General features: G+C 39.1%; 2 protein-coding genes across 2 annotated transcripts; one reads left to right on the plus strand and one right to left on the minus strand.

Moving 5' to 3' along the window:
* Positions 1-3877: 3877 nt before the first annotated feature.
* On the minus strand, positions 3878-9916 carry LOC113009794 (ras-related protein Rab-19-like). The gene is made up of 4 exons (XM_026148339.2): positions 9023-9916; positions 6762-6945; positions 5946-6049; positions 3878-5862 (listed from the first exon to the last, which is right to left on the minus strand). The coding sequence occupies exons 1-4, from the start codon at positions 9215-9217 to the stop codon at positions 5671-5673; spliced, it is 675 nt and encodes a 224-aa protein (XP_026004124.1). The 5' UTR covers positions 9218-9916; the 3' UTR covers positions 3878-5670.
* Positions 9917-11619: 1703 nt separating this feature from the next.
* On the plus strand, positions 11620-21425 carry LOC113009667 (tetraspanin-8-like). The gene is made up of 9 exons (XM_026148124.2): positions 11620-11980; positions 12632-12697; positions 13053-13166; positions 13313-13387; positions 13505-13603; positions 15709-15795; positions 19525-19584; positions 19837-19920; positions 20102-21425. Exons 1-9 carry the CDS (start codon positions 11900-11902, stop codon positions 20204-20206), a joined length of 771 nt encoding a protein of 256 aa, XP_026003909.1. The 5' UTR covers positions 11620-11899; the 3' UTR covers positions 20207-21425.
* Positions 21426-21635: the final 210 nt, after the last annotated feature.

Here is a 21635-nt window from a genome sequence, read left to right on the forward strand (position 1 = left end):
GTTTTTTTCTGAAAATGTGTTTTACTATGTGATCGAAAATTTCCAGATACATTGCAGGTAATGTGTCAAGGACCACAAATGATTATTGCTAAAGTGTTCCATATTCCATATCATTAGCTGCTTATGGTGGGGGGGGGGGTGCTGGAGCCTATTTCAGGCACAGGCACAGAGAAGGGTATCTAAACACCACATAGAAACTCCCAACACGATAAGAAGGTTCTTGCTGTTTACTGATCGCCACCGGAGACTCCCAAGCAATGAAAAATTATCCATACAATGTAATACTGATCAATTTAAAAGGTACCCAAGAAGCTTAAATTTATAATGTTTTTTTTCTTAAATACATAACATAATGAGTCCCAAGACGAACCTAATACAATTTAATGTTCTTTTTTTTTTTTCAAGGACAAGGCACATTAATCACCATTAGTATAAATGTGCTATTTTTTGCCAAATGGCTCATTTTGAGTTGCTGTTCCTGGGCCAGATGTTAAATTATCCATTAAAGGGCTGTAAAACATAAAAGAACACAATTAAAGGCCATTAGAAAATAGAGGAAGGAAAAAATAAAACAGGGTCAAAACTTGAGAGAATGGAGCAGGTAGCATGGAAACAATGCTGTGCAATAGTCTAGGAAAATGGGAAATGTGTGTTTGCTGAAGTCTAGCAAGCTTTAAAGTCAGTATTTGGTGTGACCACTGTTATTCTTCAACACACCCTGAACTCTTATAGGAAAAATTCTTGAATTCATAATTCCATCAATTTAGGCAAGATCTCCTATACCACTGAAATGCAGCCCCAAACCATCACAGAGCCTCCAGAGTGTTTTATAGATGGCTGTAGACACCCCTTTCCTTAATTTCTCTGTGTATAGTGATTATTTCAGGCAGAAATTACAAATTTGGATTTATCCCTCCATAAGATCTGTTTCCAGTGAACTTCAGTTCAGTGCTTGTGTAATTTGGCATACCTCAGCTTTTTCTTCCCGTTTCCCTTTCCTAAGAAAGGATTCTTGACAGTCATCCTTCCACCTAGACTATGTGAACTGAGGCTTCAGTGAAAAGCAGATGGATCAACTGAAGGTCCAGATCCATCTCTCAGGTCCCTTGTTAGGTCTTTACTGGACTGGACTTTATTTCTTAACACTAGGAAGGCCCAGGCTTCTACCTTTCTACCTTTAAAACCCGCCACCAGCCAAATGGCTGGTAGGCTTTTAGCTAAGCTTTAGCTTCAGCCAAGTGGAAGCTAAATTGGCTAGTCATTCATATGTATATTAGGTTGTTACCTGGGAATTCTGGAGGGAGGGGAGTGGGGGTGTGTGATTGAGGGCGTGGGGGAGCTGCTAAAAGCTGTGCACAGTCACCAACTTGGAGTGTTTCAGTTTGCCGTCTTAGGGAGGACATTTTTACAAATAATAATAAAAAGTGAGAGTACATTCCAACATTTTCAGCAATCACTCACAATCCTGGCACTGCCATGGTATCTGTAGTCTGCATTTACCTTGGCTTGGCTTCCTGATCAATTGTCCACTACCAAAAGGAAGCCAAGCCCTGTGATCACACCCTGTTTTGTTGTAAAGGATGACAGGGCTTGATCAGTCGTCCATTGTGGCATCGTCCATTGTGGCATCAATGTGATCACACCTTGTTTTGTTGTAAAGGGTGACAGGGCTTGATCAGTCGTCCATTGTGGCATCAATGTGATCACACCCTTTTCCCATCAAGTTTTGGGTGGCCTGCGACCTAAAATCCAAGTACATTTGCAATGTCTTCCCATATCTTGGCAAGGACCCCAATCGTCCCACTGGGGAGAGACTTTCTGAAAATGTAGTAATGAGGCTGATGGAACCATTCCTAGACAAGGGCAGAAATGTTACCATGGACAATTTCTTCACATCGCTTTCACTTGCGCAAAAACTTCTTGGACGGAAAACCACCATCCTCAGCACAGTCAACAAGATTCGCAGGGAAATTCCTCAATCCACTAGACAGACAGATCGCAGTGAATTCACCACTCAGGTATGTTGCAGGTCTTTTGTGGTTCTATGTTTATGTGTTTCATTGTGTGTAAAAGGGCTATGGAAATAACAATTTATCTTATTTCTTAGGTGTTTTCAACCTCTGCTGCCACGTTGACGGCGTATGCGGCCAAACGGAAGAAGACAGTCTATATTCTTAGCAGCATGCACAGCGTGGTTCAGACTGATAACACTACCAAAAGGAAGCCAAACACGGTCACCCTTTACAACAAAACAAAGTGTGGCGTGGATGTGATGGACCAGATGGTTCGGGAGTACACTGTCCGCAAAGGAACACGGCGCTGGCCAGTTGCCGTGTTTTATAACATGATTGACATGGCAGCACTGAATGCACATGTGCTGTATCAAGCATGCACCGGGACGAAGGAAAGACGGGTGGACTTCCTGGTGGAGCTTGCAAGAGAGTTGGCTCACTCTCATGTAGCTGCGAAGAAGGCAAGAAAAGAACAGTTGCTTCGGACACAACCCTCCACACCGAGCCCTGGAAAAAGAGCCATGTGTCAGGTCAAACACAATTGCAAGAACAATCATGCCACTGTGCGATGTGTTCACTGCAACAGATACACATGTGGTAAATGCAGACTACAGATACCACGGCAGTGCCAGGATTGTGAGTGATTGCTGAAAATGTTGGAATGTACTCACTCACTTTTTATTATTATTTGTAAAAATGTGTACAAATGGTTGGTTTTTTGTACCGTTTTTATCAATAAATCTCAGCAACAAAGGACATACACCCATGTGTGTTGATTTCTCCCTAAGATGGCAAACTGAAACACTCCAAGTTGGTGACTTTTGGAGATTTATTTCCCTGGATGATTGAGAATGCATCAAACTGAAACACTCCAAGTTGGTGACTGTGCACAGCTTTTAGCAGCTCCCCCACCCCCTCAATCACACACCCCCACTCCCCTCCCTCCAGAATTCCCAGGTAACAACCCAATTTACATATGAATGACTAGCCAATTTAGCTTCCACTTGGCTGAAGCTAAAGCCTAGCTAAAAGCCATTTGGCAACTCTCCGGGTTTTATAGGTAGAAAAGCCAAATGGCTGGGCTCTGGGCCTTCCTAGTGTTAAAGGCATGGCTGTCAGATACTGTTCATCTGTTGTGGATAGTTTTATACACCTACCACTTCTTTTCTCCTCCAGTTGTCTAATTTCATGGTTTTTGGCTTTGGGAATCACCTTATTATTGCAAAATTACAATTTTATGACTGTTGATCTGTGTTATTGTTGGATTTTTTTTTCCTGGATTCACCCAAAGAAATGGAAACAAATGTGTTTGTGATAAAGCCAGCTAGTAACAAAATGAAGTAAAGATATATAATTTAAAAAGTTGTTCTTTGCTAAGTTGTCTGTTGCACATAGACACAACACTGGTTTGCCCTTAAACCTAGATGCCTTTTTAAGCTTGAATGATTCATAGGTCTGTGTTAAATAGTTTGACATAAAAAACAAACAAACACTTTTCTGGTGAGAAACAAGGACTGGATTGAAAATGAGTGAAAAAGTACCACTTTAAAATATGGCTTTTAAAAGTCTGGTTCCTTTGAGACAAAATATAAGGAATTGATGAGTGGCTCAAGACTTTTGCGCAGTACTGTGTATAACATAAAAAGGAGTCTGGAACAAACAGCAGAGTCAGTTAAACCATAATGACATAACAGCCCTTTACATTACAGATGACAAAGATTAAGCTAACTAATCAGACAAAACTGACTAAAAGGAAAGGAAGTGAGCACCGATGATGGCAATCTAACTGCTTTTAAACCAGACTGCGTGCAAAGAAATGATAATCCAAGCAATAATTCATTCTTAAAGAATAACTCACAGACTGGATCAAGGAGAAAAAAAATACAAAACTCACATGTATTTATAATTTGTTGCTTGTCAGATGCAGCACAATGTTACTGATAAGGGACCAGGCTACACCTGGATGGTCTTTTTAAGCACTGGATAACCAAAACAACAAACACTGATGATCAGCATAGCATTTGTTACATTGCTTCAAGGCTGGTGTTTCAGTGAGGTCTGCCAACTTTGCATCCTGGTTTTGACCCTGTCAGCTATGTTTAGAGGAAGTAGTCTTGGCGTGGTTCTGCCTTTAGGCTAATGAGACTTTTTCCTGCCTCCTGGTTTTCATATAAACTTGGTTAATTGTTTTTAGTGCCCTGACAGATGTTCCAAATAACCTTAGTCTTTAAGTCAATAAACAATCAGCCTACCTCATGCACAATGTGTAACAGCACAGTGCCATCTTGTGTTAACTCATAAGGAAGGCACCCATTCAGTACTCATCAGCCCAGCCCTTCTCAGGAAAGTTCCCCTATAATCGGCTGGGAACTTAAAAGCAAGTATGAATTACTGTATGAACTGTGAACTATATTAATTTCTGGTGAATGTGGCCTTCTTAGTCTCAGGATCCCCCTCATTAACACACTAAAAATAAGGACATATGTTGGAAAAAAAAACCCAACCTTCAGAAAATTTCACAAGTGCAGACCATGGTGCATTAAAGGCAGTTTCATTTTGTTCACAAGCATTAAAGCACAACAAAGTGCAACCTCTCACAGACATTTTTAAGCATGTAAGATATCATTATCCGTGTATCTTTTGTATCTTAGAAAAAAACAAGGGCTTAAAAATGACATTATTCACAGTGATTTGGCTCATAGCAGACCCCCCTCTGGACTTTTTCAAACACACTGCAGCAGCAGAGGATCACAGCTCATTACAGAGACAACACAAGAGGTCACTTGGGTGAAATACTCAGTCCTCTGAAAGCATTTAGTAACAACATCTAATTGTCTTTCACTGGCTTTTCAAAAGCTCTATAAAGGCACAAAGAAAAAACTTCAACAAAAAAAAAAAAGAAAGTAAGAAAGAAAATTGGGACTTTTTTGTGTTTAACTGATTGCACATTTGTTCCCAGTAGGTGTGATTGTAACTTGTAAAAACAGCCATAATAGCTCTTCAGTTTATAAATGAATTGCTGGATTCATTTTAAGTAGCCTCATGACATCTTGTGGAAATAAAATGGTATTAAATGGGAGACAAAAGCAGTCCAAGTAATGCTTGACATGAATGAGAAACGTTTACTGGAACTTTCCCACAACACTGATTACTCCCATCACCAGAGGGCAGGGATAGCTCAGTAGGTAGAGTGGTTGCCCCATGATCGGAAGGTTGGGGGTTCGATTCCCCTTAACAGCTACCCTGAGGTACCCCTGAGCAAGGTACCGTCCCTACACACTGCTCCCCGGGCGCCCAATGGCTGCCCACTGCTTCACTGAGTGAATGGGTTAAATGCAGAGAGCAATTTCCCCACGGGGCTCAATAAAGTACAATAATGTACACTCTGTTATTCTCTAAATGAAAAGACTGGTCAACTATTTTTCAGGTCAGGTAAGTCACAAAAAAGTACACTGGTTGTTTTCTTGCTTGTTTTTTTATGGCAATTATTTTCTGATAATTGCCTGAATCCCCTCGATGCATATATTGTTGAATGTTCTTGAGCCTGTGCTCGCCCTTATTCCCACAGTGATGTATCTCCTTCAGTTCTTCAGCTCCATCTTTCTCTTGCTGCCAACATCCAACGTCGGTCCCTTTTCTTGTCCTGTCTGCATTTGTATCAGCAACACGATTTTTTTTCTGGTGTGTGTGTGTTGGCACTTATGGTGCCATTGATTGGCCGAGAGTTGGCTCGCAGCAGAACTCGAGGCGTGTCCTTGCTCTCGGAGTCTTCAGGCTGCACGTTAAGGCCGTTACGAGACAGCAGCTCTCTGGCCATCAGCATGAAGGCTTCGTCCACATGCTGACTATCCTAGAAAAATATAAAAAAAGCTCTATATAACAAGTATCATCAGCATTAAATGGTCCCATCTATTTATTATATGCGTGTATTACCTTTGCAGATGTTTCTAGTGCAGCCAAAATGCCTTTTTGTTTTGCCAGATTGCAGGCTTCTTGAAACTGAACCTCCCGTTCCTGCTCCAGGTCACATTTATTACCTAAATGGAGAGAATAAAGAAGCTAAGTGATGTACACACAGTGACACAGGTTCTGTTAATATTACCTTGCACCTAATTTACATAATAAAGTCAAACTCTACTCGTGTCCATACAGTACTGTGAGCAGTAACACATGTTAATTTTAAAATGTAGTAAGCAGCAGCAAGACTCCCAAGACACAAATCAAGCTTAATTGACTAAAGATAGGGCATTAAGTTAGAAAGAACAAAAACAGAGGTGGCTGGGTTGCAAAGTGGCTTGCAGATCGCAGGAACAGTTGAAAATGATACAATTGTATATTTTGCATAAGCAGGCCATGCTAACTACAATATTTCTTTATTTAGTTGAGCTTGGTATCATTTTCACTTAAAAACAAAAGTGCATTTCTTCAGTCAAAGCATCCTACTCACCAAGCAGCATTCACTTATTTACACAATGACTGATGCATCACACCAGTTTTGGGGGGGAATTGGGAAAGACATTCATGATTCAACCACTGAACATCTGTGTGAACAAGCCTTTCGAACTCCTTAGCCACATCACAGGAGAACGTTTTCACAGTAATCTGTGTAAAAACTGCCAGGAGAAGAGGCTTTTTCTCATTTAAAGGCTATTGTAATCAAATTCCCAGTATTCTTTAGGGCTAACAGCATACCAAGAAATCTTCATTTCCTTAATGCTTTCAGTCGTTATCAGTCCTATCAGCACTCACCTATGAGGACGAGAACCACATTGGCTGCTCCATATAGCTCCACCTCTTCTATCCAGTGCTTCACCGAGTCAAAAGTTGAACGCCGTGTGATGTCATAGGCAATCACCGCGCCGTGAGCGCTGCGGTAGTAGCTCTGGGTGATCGTACGAAATCTTTCCTGACCTGCTGTGTCCCATACTTGCATCTGCAACAATAAATCATATTTAAGAAATTACAGGAGGATGGTATCATAGTAAAGTAAAGAGTATTATTACTATATCGAGACAATCATTTCTGGATTAAGGTTTTTGTTCTCAGTGCTCTGTATCAGTGAAGTACTTACTCCAAATAAAGATATCAGGATTTTGGAACATGAAAATTTCCACCTAGTGCAAGGCAGCTCAGTGGATACAGATGTTAATCTTTCAAAATGTGATATGGAGTGCCCCGCAACACGAGTGCTATCTGGACCACCCACCTACACACATAAATGCTCACACAGTTGAGCACTCATTAGTCTTCCCCTGAATAACAGTCCCCGAGGACCAGACAGACCTTGTTAGTGTGGTAACAACTGTCATAGTAACAAACGAGACTCACCAACCCCACCCCATTTGTTTTAATGCTATGTGATGGTTACACCTAATGCAGATTATAGACATATGCTCAGATCTTTTTTGAGCATAGACTTCTACATGCATATGATGCTGATCAATATAAATCTGCAATGCCTTTAAAACAGGCTAATGACTCTTTTATGTCGATGTGAACGGCCTCGTTTTGTGACTAAGTAACTCTTTGTAGGGGCTTTCAAATACCTGCTTTTCTGCCTTAATGAACATCATACGAAAAGTCTATCATTTCAATAACAGAAGAACCCAACAAAATAATTTATAAGAAATTAATTTTAAGTTCCTATTGGTCCATACGACTGTGATATAACTTCTGATCACCAAGATATCCAGATATTTTTAATACCAATAGTCTGAATTATGAGGTCTCAGGCTTGCAAAATTAGATGGTGTTGTAAGACTACTTATGAATTACATCACCAGTGTGTGAATGTGTGTGTGAATGGGTGGATGACTGGATATGTAAAGCGCTTTGGGGTCCTTAGGGACTAGTAAAGCGCTATAAAAATACAGGCCATTTACCATTTTACCATGAATTGATTGAATCTTTAAGATGATCCTACACTGTGATTTGCCGATGCTTAAAAACAGACAGGCTAAAGTGAAAAATAGAAAGTTTTCAGAAGATTCAATGCAGCTGAAATGATACCAGTTAACACAGAATCTTTAAACATCCACAGTTAAAACTCACCATTTGAAGTTGGACTACTTCCCTTTGCGTGCTTTTTTTTTTTTTTAGAAATAGTTCACATCATTGCTATACTAACGCACGGATAGTTGTAATATTTCCCCTAGCTTTAAAAAGATGATCTATTAGTTAAGGAGAGAATGCATGCCATGAATTTATATCATGCAACCATCTGTTTGCCCACCAAACACTGCAGTTACTGTATTTGTGTGTTTGTCTTGAATGACATACTGTTTCTTCCCCTGTGATTGATGAAGTTAGAAATTAGGGGAACAAAAAGGAGGCATTAAAAAGCCACACTACCATGTCTGTGTTTACTGATCAGTGCAGATAGTGAATGAACATGTATTATACACAAGCCACGACTTAACTGTATGAATAAGGAGCTAGATGTATTTATCCAAGTAGGCATTCAGACCAGAAGTATATCACAGCAATCATGATCCACCCAAACAATTAGTTCCTTTTTTTGTGTGTAATGACAGCACAGAGAAGTTTATTTTTACTCATACAAAAGGTCAAGCAGAGAAACCTGAACTACAGGTCCTTCGTGTGAGTGGCTGGCGTGACCCGTTTACAACTCAGCATACAGTAACTCGCACTGTAACCGAACGACTCCCCATTGTTATATCATTTACTGAGAAAATGAGAGAAGTTCATCACATCTGCACATTTAAAAGAACTATTGTTCCATTCATCCAGGTTCCTCACTCCTCATGACATGAGCAGACCTGTCCTAAATGATATATTTAATCTAATCAACAGCATATGGACCGGCTAAAGTGACTTAAAATAGATGTATTAACTAGTACATTAACTAGTAAGCCAGAAACTTAACTTGGATTTTTTTTTTTAGCCTAACTCAAGCCTCAGAAAAGGAAAAACCCAAACTCTCTCCCACAAACGCTACCAACTGCCTTTCACACACACACGCACACACACGCACATTACGGGGAACTCACCTTCACCTTCTTCCCCTCAATGTTCAGTGTCCGTACAGTGAAATCTACTCCGATGGTGTTCTGCTGTTTCTCTGAGAAAATCCCAGACTTGAAATTCTGAATCACGCAGGTCTTCCCCACGTTTGAGTCTCCAATAAGGATTAACTTAAACAGGAAGTCAAAAGTATCATCATGTTCAGGTGCTGGCATCTCCATGATGAAGTCACAGTGGAATGTGTGTCTTTTCCTGTGAATAAATGGAAGGAAATGATCCCTCCAGTAATGTAGATCGCTAGGAATGGGTTTTCTTTGAGGGTAAGAGACGCTGGGTTATCTTTGAATTTGAATCAAGACTCAGTCACAAGAAGGAATATGGATATCAAACTTGTGGTGTGTTCAAAGTTTCAACAGGGAACAACTGAAAAAATGCCCTGGCTCCTTCTTCTTCTAACAAAATCTACAGTTGGTAAGCAGGCTAGATTTCCATCAGCAGAGTAGGTTTAGGTAAATATGGCCTGCAAAACCAGTTTAAGGCTGGTGGAAGGTTTGTCAAGATAGAGAGCAGTTCAAAGGTTAAAAAAGCTTCAGACAATCCATCCAGTCATTCAAAAAAATTTCCTAATAAGTCTGCATGTCTTCTGTTTTTAGTTCAGTCTGCCCCTCTTGTGTTCTTTCAAACAAAACCGTCTGAGTTCTGCTTTTCTTTTCAGCAACTTCTCAGTTGTTGACCCACTTTTTAGCCCCCAGCAAAAAACAGCACACGGCCTGTTGCCCCTTTGCACAGGTTCTGGCTGTCGCAGCAAAGGAGAGCTTCCTCAAAATAAGAATTTTTAAAGATGTGTGTCCGTAATCCAGGTTGTCTAATCCACCTGCTGCTCTTTCACACACGTGTCACTTTCCTCCACCTGACTCTCTCCCTCCCTTTTATTTTCTTCCCTCACCAGTTCTTCCTGTTTTCTTTTTCGCTGTTTAGAGCACCTGTCGTAACAATAGAAACCTGCTCTACCTGCTTTTCGCAAGTAACCCAGCCCAGCATCATTGTTGGATCCTGGGAAATGGAGTCTGTTGACCACCTACACACACAATATGTCTGCTGAAAATCAGAGAATATTACATTATTGAAACTAAGCATATTTCTTTAAGTATTATACTTGAACTCAAAGCTATTTACATTTTAGGTGCATAGGTTTTTCATATTTATATCCTGTTCATAGCCTGTACATAGCTTGTACTCACTACAGCCTGTACATACTTATAGTTATAGAATATTCACAACATACCTCATACTGTGTACATTATAACATAATAGACCCATTTCTGTAATATACTTACATATCTATATTATTGCTAATATATATTGTAATATATCTATATCACTAAAGCACTTCTGGATGGATGCAAACTGCATTTCGTTGCCCTGTACCTGTGCATGTGCAATGACAATAAAGTTGAATTCTATTCTATTCTATTCTATTCTGATGGGAAAGAGAAAGTGCACTCTTTTAAGTCACTTTTAAAATTTTGCATATTAGAACATAGTAAAAATTTCGGCCTTACTAGTTTCTAAAACATTTTTAGGAAAAACTACACAAAAATCAAAGAAATGTGTGAAAAACGGAGAAAATTCAATTATTCAGTAGCTTGAAGCACCAACTTTAGTAGCTATTACTGTGACATCGTCAGCCTTTGTCCCAATTCTTTTTACTGTATAAGTTTCAGTTCGCTAATTTATGCACAGCTCTCTTAAGGTCTTGCCTTAAGAGAGGTTGAGGTAGAAGTTTTGACTTCGACTGGGACATTGCAGCACCCTTTTCAGCCATTCTGTTGTAGATTTGATGCTGTGCTTGGAATCATCAAATCAAATCAAATCAATTTATTTATATAGCACTTTTCACAGGATAAAAACCACAAAGTGCTTCGCAGTAATATAAAACAGGAATACATAAAATACATTAATAAACAAACATACAGCACAAATCTAATTAAAATCTAAATAAATGAGTCTTAAGCTGCTTTTTAAAAGAATAAATACAATCAAGGCAACGTAATGATGGAGGGAGAGCGTTCCACAACCTGGGGGCCACCGCTCTAAAAGATCTATCACCTCATGGTCATGACGCATGACCCCTTTTCAGCCAAGCTTTAGCCATCAGATGGATGTCCTCACATCTGACTGTAGAACACTGAGATGCACAGAGGAGTTCTGTGGCTGCAAAATAAGCCCACAGGCGTACTCAAAATGTGTACTTTCAAAAACTGCATCTGCAATTTACTTTCATTTTTGTTCAATAAATAATGACATGGTGTAATGCCATGTGTCACAGTTCATCTCAGACTGTATTTTCATAATTAAATACCACAAAAAATGACCATTTAAGGACCACATAACTTTGAATTGTATCCTAACACATAAAACCTTAGAAGTGATAGAGGGTGTACTTTCGTTTTGTCATTTTTTTAGGTGAAATACAGCATTTTTGTTTTACATTATATATAATGTAAAATAGGCATACAAATATATACATTTGTATGCTTGTATGGATTCAACAAACCTGGCACATTGTAGTTAGACATGCACAGATTAACATTTGGCGGCTCGAATAAATTAGCCTGTCTTACTGAGTTTTGTTCAGAGGATACGAGCGCTTCCTCGATGCTAGCTGTGGCCATGTGGCAAGAGCCACTGCCTTTAACCGCGGTTAAGCTAAGCATTACTCCCGGATTGCAATATTTCCGAATGCACCTGAAAGCGGCACAGACTCCTCATCCAGCACATCACAGTGACGTCCTGTGCGGATACAGCAGACAGATGCCCTGACTGCTACGGTCCCAGGTCTACATCCGTAACGTTTTCTCCATGTAAAAGGGCGTTTTAAAGCCCGGGGGAGCAGCAGCAGAATGCAGCGGAGCGCGGTGGTCGTGGTGGCGGATAAAACGAGCTTGAAAAGGCCGTTTATTTTTGCAAATTCAGTCCATATGGTAGGAATTTTAAATCAATGCATTTAAAGCCCAGGGGCCTGTTTGATATCTTTTTATAAGGTTAAGTAGTTCATTTGTTGTCGTGTTCCCACTCAGATCAATTAATCTAAACCAAACAATGCTGTTTTGTCTGTATACCACGCGTATCGCGTGTAGTGTACTGCAGTGTTTGCTGTATGGTTCTTCCAATGTGTTTTTAAGGTTATACACTAAGAAGTCATCAGAAATGGGGGTGAAATTGCCATTGTGATGAATTTCTGCCTTAATATAAGGACACCCATCCTTTTCCGTCCAGCTTCACCCCAGCATCTTCCCTTCAAATCACATATGCAGTATTCTCACATTGGTAATGTTTACAGTGTTCTGTGTTTTCCCAGCTGAGTCACATGTAAAGGCCTTCTGTTTTGCTGTGCTGTTACCTTGCTGTTCAGTACTTCTGCCTTCCATCTGCACTCAAAGGAGCTGCTGCTCCTTTAAGAAGTGACACCCATGATTTAAGCCCTAAACTGAGAATCTTTGCAGTTCCACATTCCCCGAGCTGCAAAACAAGCAGACCTATCATTAACCTCAAATATTTATTTCATTGTGACATCCTCTTAACTCAAAGCTGTTTGCACACTTAACACATGTTTGCGTTCTTCCTCTCCAAAGGCGCTGTGCTTCTTCTTGCTGACAATGACAGTGGCTTATCATCGAGATATCTTACAAACTGGAAAAGTAAGACCGACTTCTCATGGTTTTGGGGTTTGGAAAAAATAGTTTCAGATGTGTGCATTTATTGAAGGTGGCAATAATGCTTGTCAGGCTTCAGTGGAGACAACTGGGGATTTATACTAGGGGTCTCATCAGTGTCCTTGAGGAAGACAGTGAATAATCATCATGCTCAGTGCACATCTTCTGAATGCAAGCATGACTGTTAACCTCAAACAAACCTTAAAAGTGAATGTTAAGTGTAAGCGAAATTCAGGTCGGGTGAAATCTTTCACAAATGTTTGATTCAAGGCTTATTCATCAAAACTGACAAGTCCAGTCGGTGTATCATTTTAACACCATTGTGGTTTTTCCTCTTCAGATGGTGTCTACTGTTTCCGTAGTGATGTTGTACGTGATAGAGATTGGCTGCCTGCTGCTCTCGGTGCTCGGCGTGTTCGGAGCCTTCAAAGAAAAGAGATGGTGTTTTATTCTGGTAAAAGTGTGTTTGTGTTGCTGCTGCGCATGTGGGTCAAATCTATGTCAAATAACAAAGCTCGACTCATTCATTATTCTTGTTTTCGATTTCGTTCATTTGATTTCTTTGTCACTAAAACTTTCACTGATTTTGTTTGTGTGCAGTATGCAGCTGGGATGGCAGCAGCCAGTCAAACAATAATTGTTAAAGCAGCACTAAGTTACCAAGATATTTATGAGGTATGACATTACGTGAAGGCCCTGCAGTAAAATGTCACCTAAAGCTGCTAAAAAAAGCTTTTGCTGTGGTCTTAATATGCTAAGAGAAGATTTTAATGTTGATTTCTTTCTCCTCAGAAACGTGTGGTCAATGAAGAGTCCAAGCTGCTGTCCATGATGCCACTCACTACAACAAGCCAAGCCAACAAGACATGGCTGTATCATATTCAGCAAGAAGTAAGCAGAAGTTACTTATACAGTGGGGGAAATGATTATTTGATTCCCTGCTGAATTTGTAAGTTTGTCCATACAAATGGACAGCCTTCTAATTAGTACCTTGAGGCAACTGTTGTTGTTGTTGTTGGCACTATATAAATAAAATCGAATTGAACTGATTTTGATGATAGTTTCATTTTACATAAAAGTGATAACTTGATTTGCATGTCATTGACTTGGTGGTGAAGCCGTTGTTGGCAAGCACAGTAATAAGATGTTTCTTGTAGTTGGTCACCAGGTTTGCACACATCTAAGGAGGGGGTTTGACCCACTTCTCTTTACAGAAACTGTAAAGAGAAGCTTCTGCTCCTTCAGCTCCTTTGACATTTTTTCTATAGGACTGAGATTTGGAAACTGGGTAGGCATTAATGAGCTTCTTCTTTATGCACTCCTTTGATTCGTCTTAGCATGTTTTGGGTCATTGTCATGCTGGAAGATCCATCCATGATGCATCTACTGTGTTCTGTCTGTCTAACGGAAGACGTACATTCAACGGTACACTGCCCCATCTGTTGACCCCTCAGCGCGGTGAAGCCATCCTGTACCCTTAGCAGAAAAACACCCACAAAGCATAATGTTCACCAACTCTGTGCCTAACTTTGGGAAGGTGTTCGTTGAGTCTGTGCAGGTCTACAATCTTGTCTCTGACATCCTTTGCAAGCTCTTTGGTGTTTCCCACGGTAGTGGAGAGGTTGGAATGCAAGAAATGGATTCTGTGGACAGCTGGGATTTACACACATAACTTTGAGATCAGGAGTATCTGCAATCGATTGATCGATTGTGAAACAGCAAGTCTGTGCGAACCAGAATTCTGGCTGGGTTAGAGGCGATCAAATACTTATTTCACTCATTTACATGCAAATCACTTAAAAACTTTTATGCAATGTGTTTTTTCTGGCTTTCTGGTCTGTCACCAATAAAACGAAACTGTATATTAAACAGTTTATTTCTTTGTAAGTGAGCAAACCTATCATTTCAGCAGGGAATCAAATAACTATTTCCCCCATGTTAGGGCCAAGTTTTTAATACTATGTGTTTAAGTTCTCCAGTACAAACATCTCAAACACCTTGGCGATACAACCTTGGTTCTCTGTGGTAACACAGACCATTATATACTTGCTTATTCCCTTTAGAAACAAACTGAAGAAACTGAAGTTCAGGCTCCCTGCTAGCTCCCAAACCCAGTATATTCCGCTGTAATCTAAAATAAAATTTGATTGGCCATTTATCCATTTTCTTACACTTATCCTTATATCAGCGAGCGGTGTGCAGCCTATTCCAGCTACCATAGAGCAAGAGGCGTGGTTCACCCTGGTAGACTTTTTGTTGTATTTCATTCCAATTTGGCTGATAAGTGTTGCTAGTTATGGAACTGTAAATAGAAACTATAATGTAACATTATGATAAAGGTCATGACTTATTTTTGCCCTGTTTGTTTCAGCCAGCTTTTAGCAACTTTTAAATCTACAGTATGCTAGGATACTCTGACATAAAAGTATGTTTTATGTTAAAAACACTAACCTCTTTTTGAGTATTAAAAAGATCCAAAGTGTGCCTGCCTCTGCTAACTGCTGACTTTTGCCTTTTTTGTATACAGCTAGCATAGTGCAGCTGTGCTAGCTACACTTTGCTAGTGTGAAAGTGCTTTGTTGTCAATCATGCACGCCAGAAACATCTGCTATTACTTGTTTTCTGGTCACCACTGACCACTCGTGAGTGTTGTTTGGTTTTGTTTTTTTTAATTTGGCTACCTCAGGAAGGAAATGTTGGGTTGCATGCATTATGCTTAAACAAAAGAATAGGCCCATTACAGTAGCGATGTTCAGACCCGTTGCTTTAATGACAATACTCTCCCTCTGACGCCAAGAGCCTTCCTGAAACTCGTATCTTTGGAATAAACACAAGTCTGTAGTGAAGGTTTCCAAATCCAAACCGAACTAAAGGTCAGAAATCAGTGCTACACCTTGTGTTAATGAAACTTTAAAGAACTGTTGCAACTTTTTACTAAATGATACAAAAAATAATTACTGCTGGACCTGTTTTGAACCTTTGTGTTTCACCTCCAGCTGGAATGCTGCGGTCTCGTTGAAGGTTACAAAGACTGGGGCTCTTCCATCCCTTCATCCTGTAACTGCCAATATCCAGGAAAATGCGTGAGTGTCTTTCTTTTATAAGAACAGTGGTCATTATGTTCATCTCTGGTCCTGTAACCACACATTGTCCTCTAGAAACTGAGGAACCAATGACATATTTAAATTAGCAGTTTCACTGGTGAAACTTGAAGACACAATTGGTTTTCCCCATAGCAAGTGCCAGTGTAATTTGAGTCCAAGTAAAGCAGTTTTTTCATTTAAATATCCAACTAGCAATACGATGAATGTAGTTATTTATTCCTCTTTGACTCTGTGTATAGCTTAAGTTGTCTTGGATTGAGGTTAACTAGTTGTTGTTTATCCACAGACCAAAGTAGAACTCATACAGTTTTAATGGAATACTGCATTTGAGATATTTCTGAAAAAGATTCAGGCATACCTAAATAAAAAATCTAAATGGAAACTAAAGTTGAATGTATTCTACACTGTAAACCCAAATGTAAAAGGAATATAGTTAATAGTAAAAAAGTAAGTGCTATTTAGTCCTCTCAGCACATCATGCAAGTACGTACACATTTGGGTTATTTATTTCAACCATTTTTTGTCAAAGTCAGACATTTATGTTTATGATTTCATTAACCTTTCTGTAATTTGTAGCATGAATTTGACTCTGAAACGCTGCAAATCTGTTGGCTCACTTTAAAAAATATCCCAATTGCCCGCATGCGTGTTGTGGCTCCCCTGCGGCACTCTGAAAGGGAATCTAAATACATATTTAATGAGATCAGCTGCAAAAATAACTGTGTCCATGGGCCAGATTCACTAACACAGCACGACAGTGAAGCCTAAAGAACCCTCTTTAGGCTTTAAAAAGCTGTTGTCAGGATTTAACAAAGGGGTGCAGTGTCAGTTTTCTGACTGAAACGCAGAGAAAGATGTTTTGGTGGTTGGCCTTACTGTATATGTATTAGTAGGAATTTCCCTATCACTGCACAAAGTTTTGGAAGGAGAATATGAATCTTGCAAATTCGATTTATTAACTTTTGTAGCATGCAGTGCAATATTAAATTTAATGCTGAAAAAAGCATTTGTTATTTTGGGCGTGTGAGTTGTGATAGTTGGGAATGAGAAGGGGAAATGTTATCAGAAAGAGCGTGTAGCGGTGATGTGTGGACGACTTAAAGCCTTGAGAGCAGTACTATATGTTCTGTCACTTTTCACAGAGAATGTTTATAGCCATTTCTTTTTGCCGCTCATTATTAATGCTAGTATTTTATATTTAAAAAGTCTCTGGATGTCTTTTCTCAGCAGTGCGCACACAGAGTGGCTTTTGGGTATTTTCTCTCTTTTAAAAAAAGTCTCTACATTGGAGCCATATTGAAATGTCTGCCAACATACAGCGATTAACTTAACTGTGCTAGTGTGTCAGACTTACACTATTAGTGCGTGCAGCCTCACACAGACTCCAGAAAAAAACAAGAAGAATGTGCATATTTGTGCATGTGGAACAAATGCTAATTAATGCAGGGACGACTCATGATCTGATGGTTAAATAATGTTTGGTGTTCTGTGCATCACACAGGGCAGCTGTCATAGATTTCAGGTTTATGTGGTGGAAAGGTTTGCAATAACACACTGAATAATAATCCTACACTCTGTCCTTTGGAGGAAAGATAAGTTCACAGTTATAAAAAAAAAACAACCCATTTTTCTTCAGTCTATTCTCATCTAGAGACACGTGTAAAGCTTGAGCTTACACTGTCATTTATGTTAGGATATAAATTGCTCGTCCTCACTTCCTCATCAGCTGCGCATGTTTTGGAGCCACGAATCTGCACTTGTATTTGTATTAGGGCTGCCACGATTAGTCGACTAGTCACGATTATGTCGACTATTAAAATCGTCGACGACTAATTTAATAGTCGACGCATCGTTTGAAGCTTTGTAAGATCACAAAGGACGCAGGAATGAGTAGTAGGATTTAAGAGTGTAATAACGGACTGAAACAGAAGATGGCAGCACTGCATGTACAAGGATGCCAGCTGCCGTTAAACCCCGAAGAAGAAGAAGCTGTGTCCCAGAATTCATAGCGCAGCTGTCAACAATGGCGGCAGCTAGTTAGTTTTAACTTTACTCTTATTATTCTTTCTGGGTCACAAAATAAACGTTTAACATATTTTCAGGCGAGAATGTAGCTGTGTAAACCTCAAATATCTGCTCAGTTTATCAAGACACCACATATTTTCAAAAGCGCTCCGACGTTTTCGGAGACGTCTGTTACCCACTAGCTCGTTAGCTAGGCGGGGGCAAGGCTAACTAGAGCCGTGAGAACACCGGACTCCCGGCAAATCGTTTTCAAACCCACCGCCGTCTTTCGCTAGTCAGGTTAAACATATATATAAGTCACTTAGATAACTTAAAAATGTTATTGTTTGGCTTTCTTTAGTATTTTATTTGTTCCTGAGTAAATCTGTTTGGCTGAGATTAAAGTTACAGTTTTTTGCACAGCTAAAACTGTCAAGCAGACAGCTGATTATCAGAAGTGTGAGACGCTGGAGAATATACTCCGGTGTCCTGTTATATTTTAGAAAGCAAGGAGTTTATTAAACTTCACCGAAACAATCTGCAAATTTAATTAAAAATTAATAAACTACCATCTTGTCTTTATTTTTAGTTAGCACAAACACTTCAAGCTGTAAGCTAATGATAGTTATATAAGACCAGATGCTGCTGGTGCAATAAGCTGTACGCTGTAAGTCCAATGGATGATGATCTGATTAGTCGACTAATCGCAAAAATAATCGGTGACTAGTCGACTATCAAAATAATCGTTTGTGGCAGCCCTAATTTGTATACGAAGTAACTGCGTCTTTGTGGACAAATGAGTGCATTAATAGTTCACCCATCAGACTTTCCATTCTCATAGGGGCATTGTTTTTGCAAATGCATCATCATGTTAATGTGCCCTGTGGCTTTATGTCACAAAAGTGTTTTTTTGGCAAACCTCACAGTAGCTTTTTGATGCCAAAAAAGGGTTTTTCACTGGCGCAGTTACCTAATCTGGCCCTAAATGACAACACAATTTCTAACAATTAAGCTGTGCATATTTTATTTTTTTACTTGGTAAAAAAAATGGCAAGGACTATAACTCTGATTCTAACTGTGGCATTTCCATCTTTTTTAATAAATATAATTAATCATTTTGTATTAATGTGACATTTTTATCTATACATTCATACGCCACGTCATCCTATACAGTTAAAGCACTTTATCTAACTCGCATATATGCACAGTTTAATGCACAATAAACCTACATGTCGTATGCATGTCTTTGGACCGTGGGATGAAGTACCATTAGTGTTTGGAGGATGAGGCTCAAAGCAGAAGCCTGATTGCTGTGAAGCAATAACGCTACCCACTGCACCACCATGCCACCCGGTGTTTAAATAAGGAGTTACAGTACTTGTTAGTTACTAAAGAAAAATCAGGCTTTGGGTACTTGGTAGGGGTTCGCATACACTTTAACCTCATTCTGGGTTCTTCTAGATAATCTTTTAGCGAACCTAGTTTTTGGGGGAATTTCTAAACTTAAATCATTTTATGTTTTTTGTTTTTTTTAGTTCTGGGTTTCAGTGTAGCTTCATCAGCATGAGTGTGTTGTGCTGATCAGCAAGCAATAGCAAGAAAATCTGAAAGGAACAATCAACGCCGGGCACAGCTAAAACAAAAACTGGTGAAATTGTCTTCAATTTGTTGCATTGTGCTGTGAGATTTTGTGCTCTTCGACAGATTCGACTACGAGGCAGCGCCACACTCGGGGCTCCAAAGAACCACTATGTTTATCAAGAGGTAAAAAGAAAATTCTTAAAAACAAAAAAATATTGATTTCTTGTAGACTTTCTTTCTGATTTTTAAATTCAGGCAAAGTTTTTTTAACCCCTGCACAGTGAATCATCACCACTTTGCTGGAGGTGTCCTTCCTGCACAGTATACTTAAAGTATAATGATATAATTATGATATAATCTTGTTATCTGGCACAGATGAAAACAAAACTAACTATGCTCCCCTACCCACCTGTACTTTCACTTTTTCGTTCACAGCCTTGCCTTCCAATTTACGTTTCCGAGCTGAAGCTTGCATTCTCGTTGTCGATGGGTATACAGTTTGGAAGCGGAGTGTTTTGGGTATGTGGTTTTTATATATGTATATATGTATATATATATATATATATATATATATATATATATATATATATATATATATATATATATATATATATATATATATATATATATATATTGTTATATGTTGGTGAAAAGCATCTTGAAATATTTTCCTTGTGCTAACTTTTCTTTTCTATTCCAGGTTATTTTACTTGTTATGAGCATCAAGTTGATGGACCAGATCAGAAGGAAACAGGACTTTATGGCTCTTCTCGAATCAAACAGATACGTTCCCGGTGCTTTCTAGCCCCCTGCTGTTTTAATACACGCATCCTAATTTCCATAACCTGGCTGTCTTATCATTTTTCTGTGTTGATGTTTAAATGCATGTCTAAAAGTAATCTACTTGCGCACAGTAGATAAGATTTAAATGACTCGTCTGCCTTACTGCTGTAAAAAAAAATTTTAAAAAAGGAGAGAGAGAGAAAAAAAGTGCAATTTAATGACATTAATCAATTTGAACTAGTTATCACATTTTCTTATGCTTTTTTTTCTGGCTTTTTGTTCTGTACATTAAGACTTTTGGATATATATCAGTGAGGCTTTCAAAAGGCAGATATTAATCTAATAATAATGAATCTGCTTCGATGTTTTATTGAAAGCTTGCCTCACTGAAGCCAACTGTAAGTTCTGAGTTTTGACGTATGTACCTCAAGTCAAGATGGCGTAATGAAACACGAATACTTGTCTTAAGCACACATTGACTTTTAAGCATTAGAGCAACTAATAATCTTTGCAAAATAATATTAATAACCTTTATGTAGCAGCTTTTTTAAACACTGTTTACAAAGTGCTTTGATTCAGTTATTCATTTAGCCATGCATATTACTGCATAATCAGGTGAGACAAGGGAATGATTCACATGTCTCTGGGACGGCAGAATGTTTTGATGCCTTGTTATGCACACTGAATATCTGAAACCTTGTCGCTGATTTCAGTTTTTCTTAAAGCACATCTAAAAATTCGACCTTGTGTGATCATGCCCAGCAGAGAGGAGCGGGTGAGGAGGAGGAGAGGGGATTCTATTTTGTTGCACATACAGTAGACACGCAGTAAAATCCTCTTTGATTTGAAGGTTTTGCACAGATGTTGGCAAGGCTGCTGCAAAGAGGTTGTGAGAGGCTCTTGTAGGAAAATGTGCCACCCAATTTCTTGCAGAGACTGTAACGCCCCAACTGATGCAACTCTCACCAAAGAAGCCTTTATGCCACGCCGCGTCTACTTTAACTTGCTGCATGAGCTGCCTGCTGTTGAAACGTCTACTCGACTCATATATTGTCAAATTAATTTAATCTGAAGCAGCAGATCCAGTGTCTACCTGTGCACTTTAACCATTATTGCCTAATATACACGTTCTGGCAACGTATGGTGTCTTTGTTTCTGTCACACACTGTTTTTGTTTTTTTATTTGCATGACATGATGTAATATTTTGTAAATAGAATGAATAAAACAAGTTTTGTCTTTTTTTTTTTTTACGTCTTCATTTTATTTTGTTTTCTTACGAAACTGAAACTGCCCGTCCTCTTAATGACGCTAACAGCTCGGTTAACCCAGCAGCAGATGCTGAGGAATGTAAATGATAGTTGTATGCATTTTAAATGTAAATTTTGGCAGCTGGCCTAAATGATACAGCACAGTGAAAAAAAAAGGCACCTCATACTAAACACCAGTATAT

This window comes from Astatotilapia calliptera, chromosome 17, assembly GCF_964374335.1.
Source record: "Astatotilapia calliptera chromosome 17, fAstCal68.1, whole genome shotgun sequence".
Taxonomy (NCBI): Eukaryota; Metazoa; Chordata; class Actinopteri; order Cichliformes; family Cichlidae; genus Astatotilapia; species Astatotilapia calliptera.

Coding starts and splice junctions, on each gene's coding strand:
- LOC113009794 (XM_026148339.2), bottom strand. CDS start 9,217: ATGGAGATGCCAGCACCTGAACATGATGATACTTTTGACTTCCTGTTT. Junction 6,946..9,022: donor TTGAGGGGAAGAAGGTGAAG/GTGAGTTCCCCG, acceptor TTATTGTTGCAG/ATGCAAGTATGGGACACAGC. Junction 5,863..5,945: donor CACTAGAAACATCTGCAAAG/GTAATACACGCA, acceptor ATATTTTTCTAG/GATAGTCAGCATGTGGACGA.
- LOC113009667 (XM_026148124.2), top strand. CDS start 11,900: ATGCAGCGGAGCGCGGTGGTCGTGGTGGCGGATAAAACGAGCTTGAAA. Junction 13,167..13,312: donor AGAGATGGTGTTTTATTCTG/GTAAAAGTGTGT, acceptor GTTTGTGTGCAG/TATGCAGCTGGGATGGCAGC. Junction 15,796..19,524: donor GCCAATATCCAGGAAAATGC/GTGAGTGTCTTT, acceptor GCTCTTCGACAG/ATTCGACTACGAGGCAGCGC.